This window comes from Microtus ochrogaster, unplaced genomic scaffold (assembly GCF_000317375.1).
Source record: "Microtus ochrogaster isolate Prairie Vole_2 unplaced genomic scaffold, MicOch1.0 UNK81, whole genome shotgun sequence".
Taxonomy (NCBI): Eukaryota; Metazoa; Chordata; class Mammalia; order Rodentia; family Cricetidae; genus Microtus; species Microtus ochrogaster.
The window spans coordinates 829,126-844,206 of record NW_004949179.1 but is presented as its reverse complement, the minus strand read 5'-3'; the positions used below and the strand labels follow the sequence as shown (position 1 = coordinate 844,206).

Here is a 15,081-nt window from a genome sequence, read left to right as displayed (position 1 = left end):
GCTACACTGGACAAGATGGGCGCTAAGGGCTACACTGGACAAGATGGGCGCTAAGAGCTACACTGGCTTCGTCCCGAGAAGCACTCCTATTCTCACTTGTTTCAATTTGTTTGTTTGTTTGTTTTTCGAGACAGGGTTTCTCTGTGGCTTTGGAGCCTGTCCTGGAACTCACTCTGTAGACCAGGCTGGCCTCGAACTCACAGAGCTCCACCCCCTCTGCCTCCTGAGTGCTGGGATTAAAGGCGTGGGCCACCACTGTTCAGCTTTGTTTCATTTTTAATTACACTCACTTGTGTGGGTGGAGATCAGAGGACAAACTGACAACCTGTAGGAGTCAGGTCTCCCTGGGGTTCAAGGATTGAACTCGGGTCCTTAAGTTTAGCAGCAAACACTTTTTCTTGTTGAGCCATCTTGCCTGCCCCTTTCCATATTTCATAGCTGCAGGAAGGAACTCAGTGGGGAGCTGTGGGTGGGACCAGCTGGCATCCACTGAGAACACAGAAACCTCCCAGTACAGACCCAGCAGAGGCACCCAAGATCCAGGCCCATTCATCTTCCTCTGTCCTCCACTGAGGCACACAGGAAACAGCTGTTTACCTGGGTGAGGTGCTTGACCTGGCATGCAGCCAGTTGGAGTCTTACTTCCTCCTCCAGTGTCCAAGGCTTCCCCAGGAAGCAAGGGCTGGCGTGGGAGAGGGGCGGGAAGTTGGGCCGCCAGTTGTTTGTGAGAGAAACTGAGAGGCAGCCCTGTTGTGTACACAGTGCAGGACCCTAGCAACCACAGCCCAGCCAGAGCAGACAGCACTCTCCCTGGCCACTACGTCCAGACACCGGAAAAGGGCCATGCCCCTTTCCCTACAGTCCGCACTCCTAAGCAGGGCTGGAGACTAGCAGGCATGCTACTCAGATATGTGACTGTACCTGCTTCCTCAGGGTCCCAAGGAGCTGGAGGGCTTAGGTAGGATCCCCAGTGCTCAGACTAGGGCTAGAGGGTCAGACAGACAACCCCCACATATTATATTAGTAAACAGTTTTCCACCATTGAAATAGGCTTCCCAATGGCCAGCATGTCTGTGGTTTCTGGCCAGGCTTTCCCAGGTCTCTCAGTAAAGTGAGCCAGGCAGCTAGCTCCACAAGTTCATGGTCAGAAGCTTCTTTGGGGTGCATTGTCCCCCACGGGGAGCACCATCTAGAATAGGTTCTGCCTCTTTCAGAATCTCTGTCACGGGGTCCCTCAACCCCACCACCTGAACCCTCTGGGTGTCTGGGTACTCTATGGGGCTCTCTTAGAACATGTTCCCTCCTGCATGGTGACAGCTGGTGGCTTTGCTTCTCCAGCTTCAACTGCAGAAGTCCCAGTACCTGCAGCTGGGCCCCAGCCGCGGCCAGTACTACGGCGGGTCCCTGCCCAACGTGAACCAGATTGGAAGTGGCAGCATGGATTTCTCCTTTCAGGTGAGCCCCCTTTCCTAGGTAATATTGCAAGTCTTCTTGTCTCAACTTTGTTGCATTCTGGGCTCCACTCGAGCCACAGCCTGCAGGGACAGCTGGGTGGCCCCAGGCTGAGCTGTTTCCACCCATTCTCTTACATCCCGAGTCTGGAGGTGGCGGGGTGGCCGCTCCAGGTTCCCTGAGCTCCACGGACTCCTGGAGTCAGCCTACCCCCTCCCCGACTAGTCATAGCACTCAGCAGCTGCTGCACCTGCCAGCGGGCTTTGAGGCCTTGGAAGAGCTCAGGGCCTTGGAGGCTTGGCTCCAGCCGCCTCACTGATCTGCAGTTCTCAGAAGGAAGCCCTGCCGCCTGACCCCACTTGTCTGCAGACAGTTCTTGGCAGAGCCGCACACCCTGCAGGCTCCCTCAGGCTGCAGGCTGCTGTCAGGATAATGTAGATAAGGGCCAGTGTCTCCTCCCCAGACCCCAGTCTGCAGGAGAAGTGAGAGGAGGGGGTTCAGACAGGGCCCTCCAGCCATCAAACAGTGCACCAAGGGTCTGGGAACAGCCATGTCCCCAAGAGCTGCTGGCAGGCTCCAGAATCATGACTCCTTCCCTACCATGTGGCTGCTGGGATAGTCAGTCTGTGCCTGGGTGTGCTTAAGACTGCTATCTTGGTCCTGGGGAACCTCACTCTGTGGAGTTCCAGAGCTTGGCATACTGAAGTCACTGGCTTTCTGGGGTGGGTAACCTCCATTTTATCTTCAGCTCCCCCTCCCCAGCACCTTCACTTAACCCTGCATGGTCACCACAGTGCACTTCTCAGTCTGAGGGCACAAGGGACCCTACTGGGCCCACACTTGCCCACTGGACAGTTCAGGGTGTTGGTTCTTCGCATTTTCAGTGCAGTGGGTTTTAGGGGTAATCCTGACCACAACTCAGTGTCTGTGCTGAGCCCCAGACTGAGGCTGTTCCTCCAGCCCCAACCTGTGAGGCCTTCACCCATATGATGTGCACACCCTTCACCCTTATGTGCACACCCATAGCTGACCCTGTGGCTCCTGGGGAGGTACCCTCCACCCCTTCCCAGGGTGAATCTGCTCAACGTCCCCCGGGACTCTTGGGGTCCTTCTTGGGCAGATGCCATGTGCACATATCCTTACCTGGGATCTGTTGCAGCAGAGTCCAAACGTGTCCCAAGATTCATGATCTAAGCCTGGAAGCATGCACATGCCCAAGTGCTGGATCCCAGATAGAACTGAAAGGCTAGGAGGGGTCTGGAGAAGAGGGCGGGGATTGGAAGGCTGGGCAGGGTCTAGAGGGCTAGTGGCCTCTGTGCAGGATGGGTTTTGGTTGCTAATGGGGGCAAAGAGCTGAGAGGGGTCTGATATAAGGAGGCATTCCTGGCCTAGAGAGATGGGCAGCAGCTGCCTCGGTTTTCTCTTGAGGCTTACAGATGTCTCGGAGAGATGACTGACCCCTTCCTCCCCAGGACTTGTGGGGAGGCTCATGGCCATCTTTGAGCCTCACTGTCCCTCCTTGGGGAAAGCTATAGAAAATCCCAAACCAGCAAGGTCTCTCTGGGTCACAAAGAGATTTGGCAGTGGCTACTCAGCCAGCCCTGAAGGCAGACACACAGAAGTGGCCAGTCCATTCCAGCCACTGCCAGCAGGAAGCCCATTTGAATATCAGAATGGCTTTTGCTTTATGCCTGGGGACAGAAGGGCTAGGTAGCCAGGCAGTCATGGGGATAAGACATGTCCTGGGCTGGCACAAGCAGCTGAGTTCACCCTAACATGGTGACAGGCTTCTGGCAGCCTTGGGGACACCAAGGTTTGCCTGGAGCCTTGTGCCAGCCCAGGTGTGAGTAAGCAGCCCTAGCCAGCCAGCCAGGCCACAGCTCCGGAAGGCGCCTGTACTTGGCTCTCAGTGGCGCCTGGCTGAGATGCTGGGGTGGAGTGGGAGAGGGGCTAGGAGAGAGGGTTCCCACTCAATCCAGAGCAGTTCTGGGCTCTGCCTTGATCCTCTTGGGAGCAAGTGCTGGGCCAGGTGGGCCCCACAGCAGCTCTGGGCTTGAAGCCCTGGGGGCCTCTCTTGGCTGGCCCCTTCAGAGATGACGTAGGTGGGGACAGGAGGCCGGCCAGGCCTGGAAGAGAGGGTGGAGGCCTGTCTGCACCTGGCCAGCTGGGGAGAGCTATCCCTGGCACCCAGGCAAAGCTTGGAGTGCCCTGTCTGGCCTGAACATGCAGGCTGCACTCCAAGCCTCCTGACCTTCCTGGGACACCCCTGCCAGCTTTTGCACCCTAGCCCCATGGTGCAGCTGGAACTTGGTCTGCCAGAGAAGCCTATGGGGTAGAGTTTGAATGTGTCCCCAGATCAGGGGTCCCTGAGGGTAAAGCTGGGGGACTCAGGCCTCAGCCAGTAATCTGGGTTTGGGTCTCCTCTCTCCTTTCTGACCCCATTCCTTCTCTCCAGACACCGTTTCAGCCCTCAGGCCTGGACACAAGTCGGACTACACGACACCATGGGCTTGTGGACAGAGTATATCGTGAGCGCAGCAGACTTGGCTCCCCACACCGCCGGCCCCTCTCAGTTGACAAGCATGGGCGACAGATATCCTTTTGCAGAGGATGTGTGTGGGATTGGGAGGGAGCGGGAACAGGCACACGCTGTTGCCTGTGCACAGCAAATCAGGGAAATCTGGGGTCAGCCTGCAGATAGCCAGTGTGCTGGAGTCAGAGGTGGGGTCAGTGGGACAAAGAGCAGAGTTAAGGAGGTGACTCCAAACCACAGAGGACTGATCAGCAGACAGAGCCAGGCCCAGATGGACACAGCGATGACTCCACACACAGTCCTGCCTCTGTTGTTTGGAGGGTGGACACCTGCCAGGGTCCTCCTCCTCACTTGGCTGCCACTGCGAGATCCTCCGGCACAGAGTGGCTTTAGGTTTCTCCTGCCCCCTCCCCCAACTCTGCAAGATGGAGCTGTTTGCTTGCTCTCTGCTTTTTGCTTCTGAGCCTTTGGTGCTAGGAGCTGCCTCAATCAAAGAGGTCAGTTGAATTTGGCCTCCATGAGGCATCTGGGCCCCAGTGTGAGGCCTGGGCCTCCTCTTAGAATAGTTTGGAGGGTGGTGCTGAGTTGTGGGTGAATGAGCCAGGCCCCCCAGGGAGCCCCTGCACCAGCAGCTGCTTCCAGCCAGGCAGGAAACACCCGTTGCCCTCCTGGCCAGCTATCTGCAGACCCAGCCACAAGCTGGGAGCCCAAGCCGCACCCAGCCAGTGTGCCAGGCTTCCTATGCTGTGGCCATGACCAACGTGTGACCAAGGGAGGGTCAGAGCCCACTGCGAGGTTCCCTTAACTCATACACGCTGACAGCTGCCCCTATGGCACCGTGTACCTCTCGCCTCCTGCAGACACCAGCTGGAGGAGGTCAGTGCCAGGGCCACCTGCCTCCGGGAGAAGACAGTGTAGACGATTGTTACAGTTGTGTAAGGAGATGCAGGGCATGGTCACTGGAAAGTGACCAAGTGAGCCAGATGCTCCCAAAGGATTCCAGAAGTCAACTTCGAAATACAGAGAGGGTGACTTCATGAGCCTTCAGAGCCTCATTTCTCTCCCTGCTCCTCCTCCCTCTTCCTCCTGCTTCTTCTGCTCCTCTTCTTCCTCCTGCCCTTCCTCCCTTCTCCTCCTCTTCTTCCCTCTCTTTCTCTTTTTCCATATTTCTTTTTGTTTGTTTGTTTGTTCATTTTTTTGAGACAGTATCTCCCCATGTAGCCCTGCCTGTCCTGGAACTCACTCTGTAGACCAGGTTGGCCTCGAACTTGCAGAGATCTGCCTCCCCAAGTTCAGGGGTTAAAGGTGTGCACAGCTACCACCTGGTTTTTATTTCTTACTTCTTTCTAGAATTGAATAGTTGGTGGTGTATCTTGCCTGTTTCTTTTTTATTTTGTTCTCCTAATGAGACAACCTCTCACTCCCTAGCCCAGACTGGCTGCAGCCCCCCGAGTGGCGGGAGTAGAGGTGTGCACCACCAGCCTGGCATTTGCTGCATGGAAGCTGCCTTTCAGACACATTACTAAATGGTCTTTGGCAACTGAGATGCGGGTCTGCAGCAAGCACCACCTGCCACACACGAGGCCCCTACTTCTATCCCAGCACCATGAAAAGGAAGCTGTAGGGAATGCTGCTGGTCAGTGTTAACTGGATGTGGAGTTCCCCGCCAGTCGTCGCAGCATGTGGGAGACAGAGGCAGGCAGATCTCTGTGAACTCCAGGCTATGCAGGGCTGCAGAGGCAGCTCAGCAGCTCAGCAGCTCAGCAGCTCAGCAGCTCAGCAGCTCAGCAGCTCAGCAGCTCAGCATATTGGCTGTTCTTCCCAAGGACTCAGGTTTGAATCCCAGAAGCACATGCTGACCAGCACCTGTAACTCCAGCTCCAGAGGCTCTGACACCCTCTGCTGGCCTGCAGAGAAACTGCATGCACAAACACAAATAAAATAAATCTTGGGGGAAAAAGCAATGTAATAGCTGTACACAGTGCAGCATCATATCCAGTGTCCTGTCAGCTGGAGGTGTGAGGTTCTGTACAGCACTGCACTGTTGTGTCGGGTGCTGTCAGGGCTGCACTATACAGGCTCCGCACCCTGTGGGTTCCCAGGGACCGCAGTGATACTTGCTACCACTACTCTGTTCTCTCTGAGGCAGGGTTTCATGGACTCAGGCTGACCTTTAACACCTGTCATCCAGCCCTGGCCACTGAGGGGACAGGCCTGTGTCACCACACCAGTTTATGTGGTGCGGGGAGTAAAGCCAGGGCCTCATGGGTGCCGGGGAGCTCAGCTACTCAGTTATGGCCCAGGTCGACTTCTGTTTTGTTTTGAGAGTGAGTGTTTCTGAGTGAGGGTCTCACTCGGTAGTGCTGGCTTCCTGGAACTCACTCTGTAGACCAGGCTGGCCTTGAACTCAGAGATCACTGTCTGCCTCCCAGTGCTGGGGTCAAAGGCGTGGGCACCACCCCTGGCTTTGATGGGGAGAGCAAGTGTGGCACAGGTGGAGGTCAGAGGTTATCTTGAGCAGATCTCTTATACCACATGGGTGCCAGGGTTAACACCTAGGTCCTGACCGTCAGGCTTGATTACCTAACACTCTTACTTTCTGTGCTCTCTTGCTGGCCCGATTTTTTTCAAATTGGTTTCTCACTGTCCTCCTCAAGCAGACCTCACTTTCCTGGGATCTTCGCTGTGGCTGGGACCGTACTTACCATCCTGACTAACACTTTCAGTTAAAGCAAACCAAGCTGGGATGGGCTGTTGAGTGCTTGGTGCTCACTTAGCGTGTACATAATCTGGATCCCGTTCTCAGCTTCGTGTAAAACTGCGCTGGAGAAACGGCTCCGTAATTGAGCATGGACTGTCTTCCCATCTGTAACTTCAACTGCTGGGGCTCTGATGCCCTCTTCTGTCCTCCATGGACACTGGCACTCATGTGGTATACAAGGACTACCCATACACAAAAAATAAATAAATCTTTAAAAATGTCAGAGTTCTTTAAATAGAAAAAAGCTGGGCTACAGAACAATTAATAAAAATCTGGAGAAGATATTGGGGTTCACCTGAAGGTCAGAAAAGCAAAACAGCCAGCCACTAGCTCTTACCTCTACCTCAGTCCAAAATGGACTCTTGCCTCCAGGAATCTCAGAATGAAACTGAGAGCTGTCTCCTGTTTTATGTTCCTCTCTAGGACTGGGATTAAAGGCATGCACCAGTACCACCTGGTTTCTATGGCAAACAGCTTGGTTACTGGGATTAAAAGTGTGTGTCACCACTGCCCGGTCTGTAAGGCTGATCCCTGTGGCTGTTTTACTCTCTGAATTTAAGGCAAACTATACAAATACAAATGCAATATCACTACATCTCCCCTTTTTGTCTAATATTTTAAAAAAGAGAAGGCTATAACTATTGTACAAAAAACTATATATGGTAAGTACAATGACAATATACAATATATACGGCAATAAATACATCAGTAATGTCCATTCCATTTGCATTTGACAAATTCAGAGAAAATAATCCATGTCTATCCTAACTTGATGAGTCCAAAGTCTTGTACCTAATTTACTTTTATTTTAACTTGTTTTCTGCATCTGGTAAACTATAACTATAGCTATCTAATCTTCAACCCCCTCAGAAACCCAAAAGGGGAATAATATTAACTGAGTAAGCAGGAAGTGTGAGCAGACGACTTCCAAAAATGTGAGAAATGACAGAAACAACTGACTGCAAGGACAGTCACCCATGGTTCCTCTGCAACGTTGGGGCATCCATCATAGGTCACAGGCCTAGCACTGGGCATGGAAAGCTGGGTGGCAACCTCTGGAAAATCAAGGCAAAACACAAGACCCTGAGTTCAGTCCTGTGACCTACATGGCGTCAGATGCAGCAGCACATGTCTGATATTAGCACACTTCAGTGAGATAGGGTGGGCGTCCTGGTGTACACAGGCTGAAGACCCTGTCGCAGAAAGCGGCTTCCACATGCGTGTCACGCCATGTGCACCTGGTCACAGAGAGGTCAGAACCCTGACCTGGGGCACACAGCTGGTGGGATGACCCACACAGACTGCCCATGGGGCAGGTCCTGGACCCTTGTAGGGACCAAGGCTGTATCTAACATGGATAGATCAAGACTGAGCCTGTGTCTCCATCCCTCTGTCCCCAGGACCAACTCTGACTCCGCCCTGCACCAGAGCACAATGGCCCCCACCCAGGTAGAGTCCTTCACAGGCGGGTCTCAGGACGCACAGCAGAAAAGAGGTATGTCATCCCACGAGGTCACCAGAGTAGGATGCATGTCTTCAGAAAATCCTGCCCAGGCAGGGCTACTGGAGTTGGTGTTGAAGAATGCACAGGTGTTTTACAGGTAGACCCAGGCCTGGGTGATGAGCACTGGCTGTATTCTGAGCTGGGCTGGGGCTGGGCCATGGGCCTGTGACTGACCAAACTATAAGAAGTTGGCAGGAACATGCAGAGAAGCCAGGCGGTCGTGGCGCACGCCTTTAATCCCAAACTTGGGAGGCAGAGGCAGGAGGATCTCTGTGAATTCAGTGCCAGCCTGGTCTACAGAAACAGTTCCAGAACAGGCTCCAAAACTACACAGAAACCCTGTCTCCAAAAAAAAAAAAAAAAACAACAACAACAAAAAAAAAAACCCTGCCCTTTCATCTTTCCCTTGGGCCTAGCTAGGTAGCTCCATGTAAGAGAAGGGCCATCGACTCCCCAGGTTGGGGTGAGCTTCCTTCCTGCTGCCATACACACGATTCTGTAGGCTGTTCCCCATACAACTCTTGTGTTGAAGACCAGCTGTCTTGAAGAGATAGGGTATGGGTTCTTTGGGGCTAGGAGACACTGAGGCCCAGGTACCAGAGGAGGCCTGTGTGTGGCAGCTCCCAGGCTCCCAGGGAGCCTCTGTTGGATAAAGTACTCATCCTGGGGGGTGTACTGGCAGGTTGCCCAAGGCTACAAGCTGAAGACTCTGCAGTGCGGGGAGCGCTGAGGTTGGGTAGAACAGTCCAGGCTGTACTGGGACCTGTGGGTCCTCCTTACACAGGGCCTCCTTCTGTAAGAGACCTGCCATGAAGGTCTCGTGCCTTCTCAGGAGCCTCAGTGGGCCTCTATGCACAGCATCCAACTTCCCTTGATGTGGGAAGACCCGTGTCTTGTGCTCCGAGAGGGACCAAGGCAGCACGGGCTGGAGATTACCCCTGACTATCCCACACACACGCACATGCCTGCTTTCCATGATGTTCTTTCCCAAATGCCATTTCTTCTTCTGGTCCTGCAAGTCACAAGGGAAAACGTGAGTCCAGCAAGAGGCAGAAAACAGCACAGTGTAGCCATGGAGCGTTTGCTGAGTGTTGCAGGGCCCCGGGTCTACCCCCAGCACTGCAAAACAGAACAGAATTACACCTTCACCATGACTAAGGCAGGCTTCAGGCAAAGGAAGCAATATCCATCCACCTCACCCTCAGACCCCCACCAGCCCCCTCAAAGCGCTCCGGTCTCACCCACTGGCCAGCCTGAGGTCCCCCCCTGACATCTCTGCTCATCCTCGGGCTCGCCGCCCCCTCTGGGCATCAGCAACAGGGTCAGAACCTGTCACCGGTGTGGGGGACCCTGGTCTGGCTTAGCTACTGGGGACTTGAGCGTTGATGCAGAGGCAGGGGAGGGTGAGCCACAGCTTGTCCACTGGTCTTGCAGTCAAGGTGTGCAGGGCTGTCTTGGTGACCACGCCCTCTTTGACAGCTGCCAGGGCCGTGCACTCAGTCTTCCTGACCCTTCTCTCCCCCACATCCAGTCTTACTACTCACTGTCCCAGGCATGGAGGAGACCCGGTCTGAGACGGACAAGACACTTCCTAAGCAGCCGTGGGACTCAAAGAAGGTAAGAACCGCAGAGTGGGCTGGCCTTTCGCCAGCCCAGCCTAGAAACAGTGACTGGGCAGCTTGTTGAAGTGGCTCCATCTTCCCCAAGGTGGGTCCCTTGTGCCTGGCACCCAGGCATTGACATTAACAGCAGGCCTGGCAGACTGCCTAGAAACAGCTCCAACATTAACATCCATGACTAGTCACAGTGGTGAAGAGGACACACTCGCCCCAGCCGAGACCTCAGCACACTGTGACCAGGCCCAGACAGGAGCCATAGAACAAGGCCTTGCTTCAGAATACAAAGCAGAAGCAGGACTGGTGAGGGCCCTCGGGGCTGTTTGCCGCCAACCCTAGGATCCATATGGTAGGAGAGGACCAACTACCTCAAGTTGTCCTCTGACTTCCACGTGCCTATAATGGCACAAGCGTGCCCAGACCACCCCAGACACACGTACGCACAAATAAATACTAAATGTCAAAAAGGAAAAGGTGCAACTCAGCAGTTCTTGCAGGGGACCCAGGTTTTGTTCCCAGCACCCAGAAGGGGACTTAGCACCATCTGTGTTGCAGTCCAAGGAACCCTTGTGCACCAGGCACACACCTCGTACACATTCATACTTGCAGGCAAAATACGCATTAAAAAAATAAATCTTTTTCTTTCAAAATAAAAGGGAAGCTGGGGATGTGATTCAGGGGTAGCGTGTTTGCCTAGCATGTATGGATTCCATTCCCAACACTGAAGAAAGAAAGAATCTGAACGGTATGGCGTTGCACACTTTTAATCCCAACAGGGAAGCAGAAGCAGGATCTCTGTGAGTTTGAGGCCAGCTTGTCTACAGTTTCAGGACCACTAGGGCTACACAGAGAAACGTCTCAAACTAAAACCAAAATAAAAAGAAAAGAATTTCTGATCATCTAAACTCTTGGCTCAGTTCAGAAGTAGGGTGGATGTGGGCTGTCACGCAGCTGATCTTGTGTGGCTCACTTTATCTCAGTATCTGAGGCTGAGGCAGGAGGAGCAGGGGTTTGCAACCAGCCTGAGCTCCATGACAGTGTGCGGAAATAAAAATATAGAGAAGAATGAATATATGTTCAGAGACCTGGGGGCATCATCATATAGCTAAGAAAGCCATTAGGGTCTCTGAGACCATGGGACATGTCTTTTTTTTATTATTACATTTTTTAAAACTGTATTGTGTATGTGAGTATGTATGTGTGTGTATGCACGAGCATGTGCTTGTGTGTGTGTATCATGGCATGTATGTGGAGGGAAGAGAACAACTTTAGGAGTTGGATATCTTCTGCCATGTGGGTCCTGGGAATTGAACTCAGACCATCAGCCTATGTGGCAAGCTCCTTTACTGGCTGAACCATATAACTGGCCCAGAAAGCTTTTCTAAGACTTCTCCAGCTGGAGTCCCATAATATAGCAAGTCTGCTGGTCATATGCCAGCCTCAGGGAAGCCCCCAGCTGCTGCCTGCCTGCCCTTCATCCCTCTGGTCTGCACCCAGCCTGCAGCACTGGCCCCTAGAGGACCAGGATCTCAGAGTCCACAGGTATTCAAGAGTCCCCAGTGCCACAGCCTAGAGCTCTGCTGTGAGCATTCCCAAGAACAGCTCCAGGATCTGGGGAGGGTGTGAGAAGATCTTTACATCTCCTGACTCTGCCCTGGGCTCCTCAGAGGCCCCCTGCATCGTCGCATGGTTGCTGGTCCTGGGCAGGGGAAGCAGGGAAGGGCACAGCACTGGGCTCCGCACACAGGCAGCTGTCCCTGCTAAACGCCGTCTGCTCTGCTCTCTTTCAGACGGGTTCCAGGCCCAAGTCCTGCGAGGTTCCTGGGATCAAGTAAGTGTGGCCCCCACCCCTCTGTTCCAGGGCTTTTCCATCTCCAAGTCTGTACCTGCCACTAGTGGGTACCCAGGAGGTCCTGGCCTGTCATTCGCTTGTAAACATGTCCCCTATCCCTGTGGACAGCTCCTGTCATGTTCACAGCTCACCGTGTATCCACTGATCCCCTCAGTCCCCTCCTGTCCCACTGCAGTTGTCCTGGGGTGGCATGGCTGGCCAGTTAGTCATGGTCCCAGACCTCACGTCCTGTGCCCGTCTGCCTCCCCAGCATCTTCCCATCTGCAGAGCAGGAGAGCACAGCAGCCCTGATCCCCGCTACCCACAACACAGGGGGCTCCCTCCCTGACCTCACCAACACCCATTTTCCCTCCCCACTCCCGACGCCGCTGGATCCCGAGGAGCCCCCGTTCCCTGCTCTTACCAGCTCTAGCAGCACCGGCAGCCTTGCACATCTGGGCCTCAGCAGCACTGGTCAGGGTAAGGCTCCCATGCTATCCGCATCCCGCAATAGCATGCATTGGAGTGAGGAGTTTGTGGGACTGTCTGGGGTGACACACCCATACCCAGAGCCCCATAGGGCACAGCAAAGGCCCTGGGGTGGAAGGTGAGCATTGCCTCTAGGAATCAAGCAGTGACTTCAGGGCAGTGCTATGCAGTGCTGAGCTTCAGGGACAGTCTGGGAGCCCTTGACTTCATTTGCTAGTGACACTTTGGCTTGGCCCTTCCAAGCTTACCCGTCTTGTTTTTTTTATTAAAAAAATATTTTATGTGAATGGGTGTTTTGCCCGCATGTGTGACTGTGCACCGTGTCCGCACAGTACTTTCTGAGGACAGAAGAGGGTGCTGGATCCTTGGATCTGGAGTTACAGGTGGTTGTGAGCCACCGTGTGCATCCTGGGAGCTGACCCTGGATCCTCCAAAGGAACAGCCATTGCTCTGCCCTCTGGGCGTTGCTCCAGCTGCCCTCACCTTTCAAGAGCTCTTCCCCTTGGCCTGTTCCAGACTCCAGCTCCTCAGTGCCCATCCCACTGGCTCCCTGTTGGACCCACCACTGCTTCTCCTTCTACTGTGGCTGCACCCTCTTTATTTTTACCACCTACTTATTCGGGGTCTGCCCCGCCATGAGACTGATCCTACTCAGTTCCTCTGCCACCTTGTCCCTACCCTACCCCATGAAAACTGAGCCCCATGCCTCTACTTGTGAATATCTCTCAGCCCTGACCTTACAGCTAGTTGCACCTGCTCACTACAGGGCCTTTGCCTGGGGACCATCGCTCTTCTGATGACTCACTGCCCAGCTGGCACCTTCCACTCTGCTTCAGCCTCCCTTGGTGTGGGCCCGTGTCCTCCCCAGCTGTGACTGTGGCTGTAACGTGGATTAGGACAGACGGCAGGACACATGAAGGGTGGGGGTGCACAGGTGGCCTCTCTGGAGCTGCTCTCCAAACCTGAGGTTGTGGGCTGCCAAGGAGCCCTGTGACCCCTGAGGCAGGATTGATAGGGATTTGAGAGCAGGGACCTCTGTGCTTGTTGCTGATGTCAGCACACAGGGGACACAGGTCAGACAGTGCCGGTATTGTGTGCCTGGGCATGTTTATTTACTGAGATAGAAAGTGAGGGAGGGTCTTGTGGATACTTGATGCTAGGGCTGGGACCTTGTGTCAGCTCCACAGATGCTAATGACAGAACTGGGCCTCCCACACCACCCATGTACACTCAACCATCTCTTTACCGCCGAGCCACACACACCACCACTGGGCCCTTTCCTAGGCTTCCAGGGTCTCAAGAACAGGACCCTCAGTGTCAGCTGTGGAGTCTTCACAGCCTGATCATGTGCCTGTAAGTGCCCAGCTGCAAGGCCCACGGCACAGGGAGGGCCATGCTCTTCTCCCCTCACCTCCTGCTCCAGGGCTCCCCACCACTGCTTCAATGTCAGTGTAAACAAGCACAGGGAATGGCTTGTGTGATATTGTTGCTGGCCCACTGGGTTGGCCAACCCTGCCCAGTAATATGTGCCATGTGTGGTTACGAGCCAGCCTCTCCCCTTCTCTGTGGTTTTGGAGCCTGTCCTGGAACTAGCTCTGTAGACCAGGCTGGTCTCGAACTCACAGAGATCCGCCTGCCTCTGCCTCCCGAGTGTTGGGATTAAAGGCGTGCGCCACCACCACCCGGCTTCTGGGCACTTTTAAATTGAGCCAGACCCTGGCACACAGACAGTCCCCACCTTGTCTGCATACCAGTACACAGTGGAGGCTGACCCAATGTCCACTGCTGGCTATACTGTAGAGGCCTGCAGGGCCCCACCAGCAGGGCTTGCATGCCAGGACCAGGCCACTGCCACCTGGCCAGCCTGCCCTCCCTTCCCCTGCCCAGACTTCCCCTCCAGCTGGCTCTGCTCCATAGGTGATCCAAGCTGGGAAGAGGAACCTGCCAGCAGGGTGCCCATGTGGTTTGCCTGCCCATCTGGCCTCTCTGGGTTTAGTGCTTAGGCAAGGATTAAAAATGCCCTGTGTTCATGACCAGAAGGCCAGGGCTAAACACACCAGCTGATAGTGTGATTTCTGTAGCCCACAATGTGTGTGAGTGTGCATGTGCACACGTGTGTGTGCTCATGTTTATTACTTTGAATTCATTTTTAAAAATCGAGCCGGGCGATGGTGGCGCACGCCTTTAATCCCAGCACTCAGGAGGCAGAGGCAGGCGAATCTTTGTGAGTTCGAGACCAGCCTGGTCTACAGAGCTAGTTCCAGGACAGGCTCCAAAGCCACAGAGAAACCCTATCTCAAAAAACCAAAATAAATAAATAAATAAATAAATAAATAAATAAATAAATAAATAAAAATCCAGCCGAGGGGCAGGTATGATGAAACACGCCTTTAATTCCAGCACTGGGCAAGACAGAGGCAGGTGGATCTCTGTGAGTTCAAGGCCAGCCTGGGCTGCATAGGGAGTCCTAGGCTAGGCAGGGCTGCACATTGAGACCCTGTCTCAAAGTAAATAAATAAAAAATTTAAAAAAAAGATAACTCCTGAGAGATGGCTCAGGAGTTAAGAGCACTGGCTGTTCTTCCAGAGGACCCAGGTTCAATTCCTAGTACCCACATGGCAGCTCAGAACTGTCTGTGACTTCCTGCTTCCTGTTGAAAAACACTGACGCACATAAAATAAAAATAAAAGATAATACGTAAAAAAAGGAGGGGCTGGAGAGATGGCTCAGTGGTTAAGAGCATTGTCTGCTCTTCCAAAGGTCCTGAGTTCAATTTCCGGCAACCACATGGTGGCTCACAACCATCTGTAAAGAGGTCTGGTACCCTCTTCTGGCCTGCAGACGTACACACAGACAGAATATTGAATACATAATAAATAAATTTTTTTTTTTTTT

General features: G+C 53.7%; 1 protein-coding gene across 2 annotated transcripts in view; it reads left to right on the top strand.

Moving 5' to 3' along the window:
* Positions 1 to 15,081, top strand: part of Crtc1 (CREB regulated transcription coactivator 1) — a 57,678-nt gene that overhangs the window by 28,513 nt on the left and 14,084 nt on the right. For both annotated transcript variants that reach the window (XM_026777756.1, XM_005370553.1), the window contains exons 2-8: positions 1,339 to 1,455; positions 3,908 to 4,045; positions 4,800 to 4,861; positions 8,147 to 8,241; positions 9,782 to 9,867; positions 11,657 to 11,697; positions 11,969 to 12,177. In XM_026777756.1, coding sequence (XP_026633557.1) covers positions 1,339 to 1,455; positions 3,908 to 4,045; positions 4,800 to 4,861; positions 8,147 to 8,241; positions 9,782 to 9,867; positions 11,657 to 11,697; positions 11,969 to 12,177 — 748 coding nt within the window. The remainder of the gene's footprint in view (positions 1 to 1,338; positions 1,456 to 3,907; positions 4,046 to 4,799; positions 4,862 to 8,146; positions 8,242 to 9,781; positions 9,868 to 11,656; positions 11,698 to 11,968; positions 12,178 to 15,081) is intronic.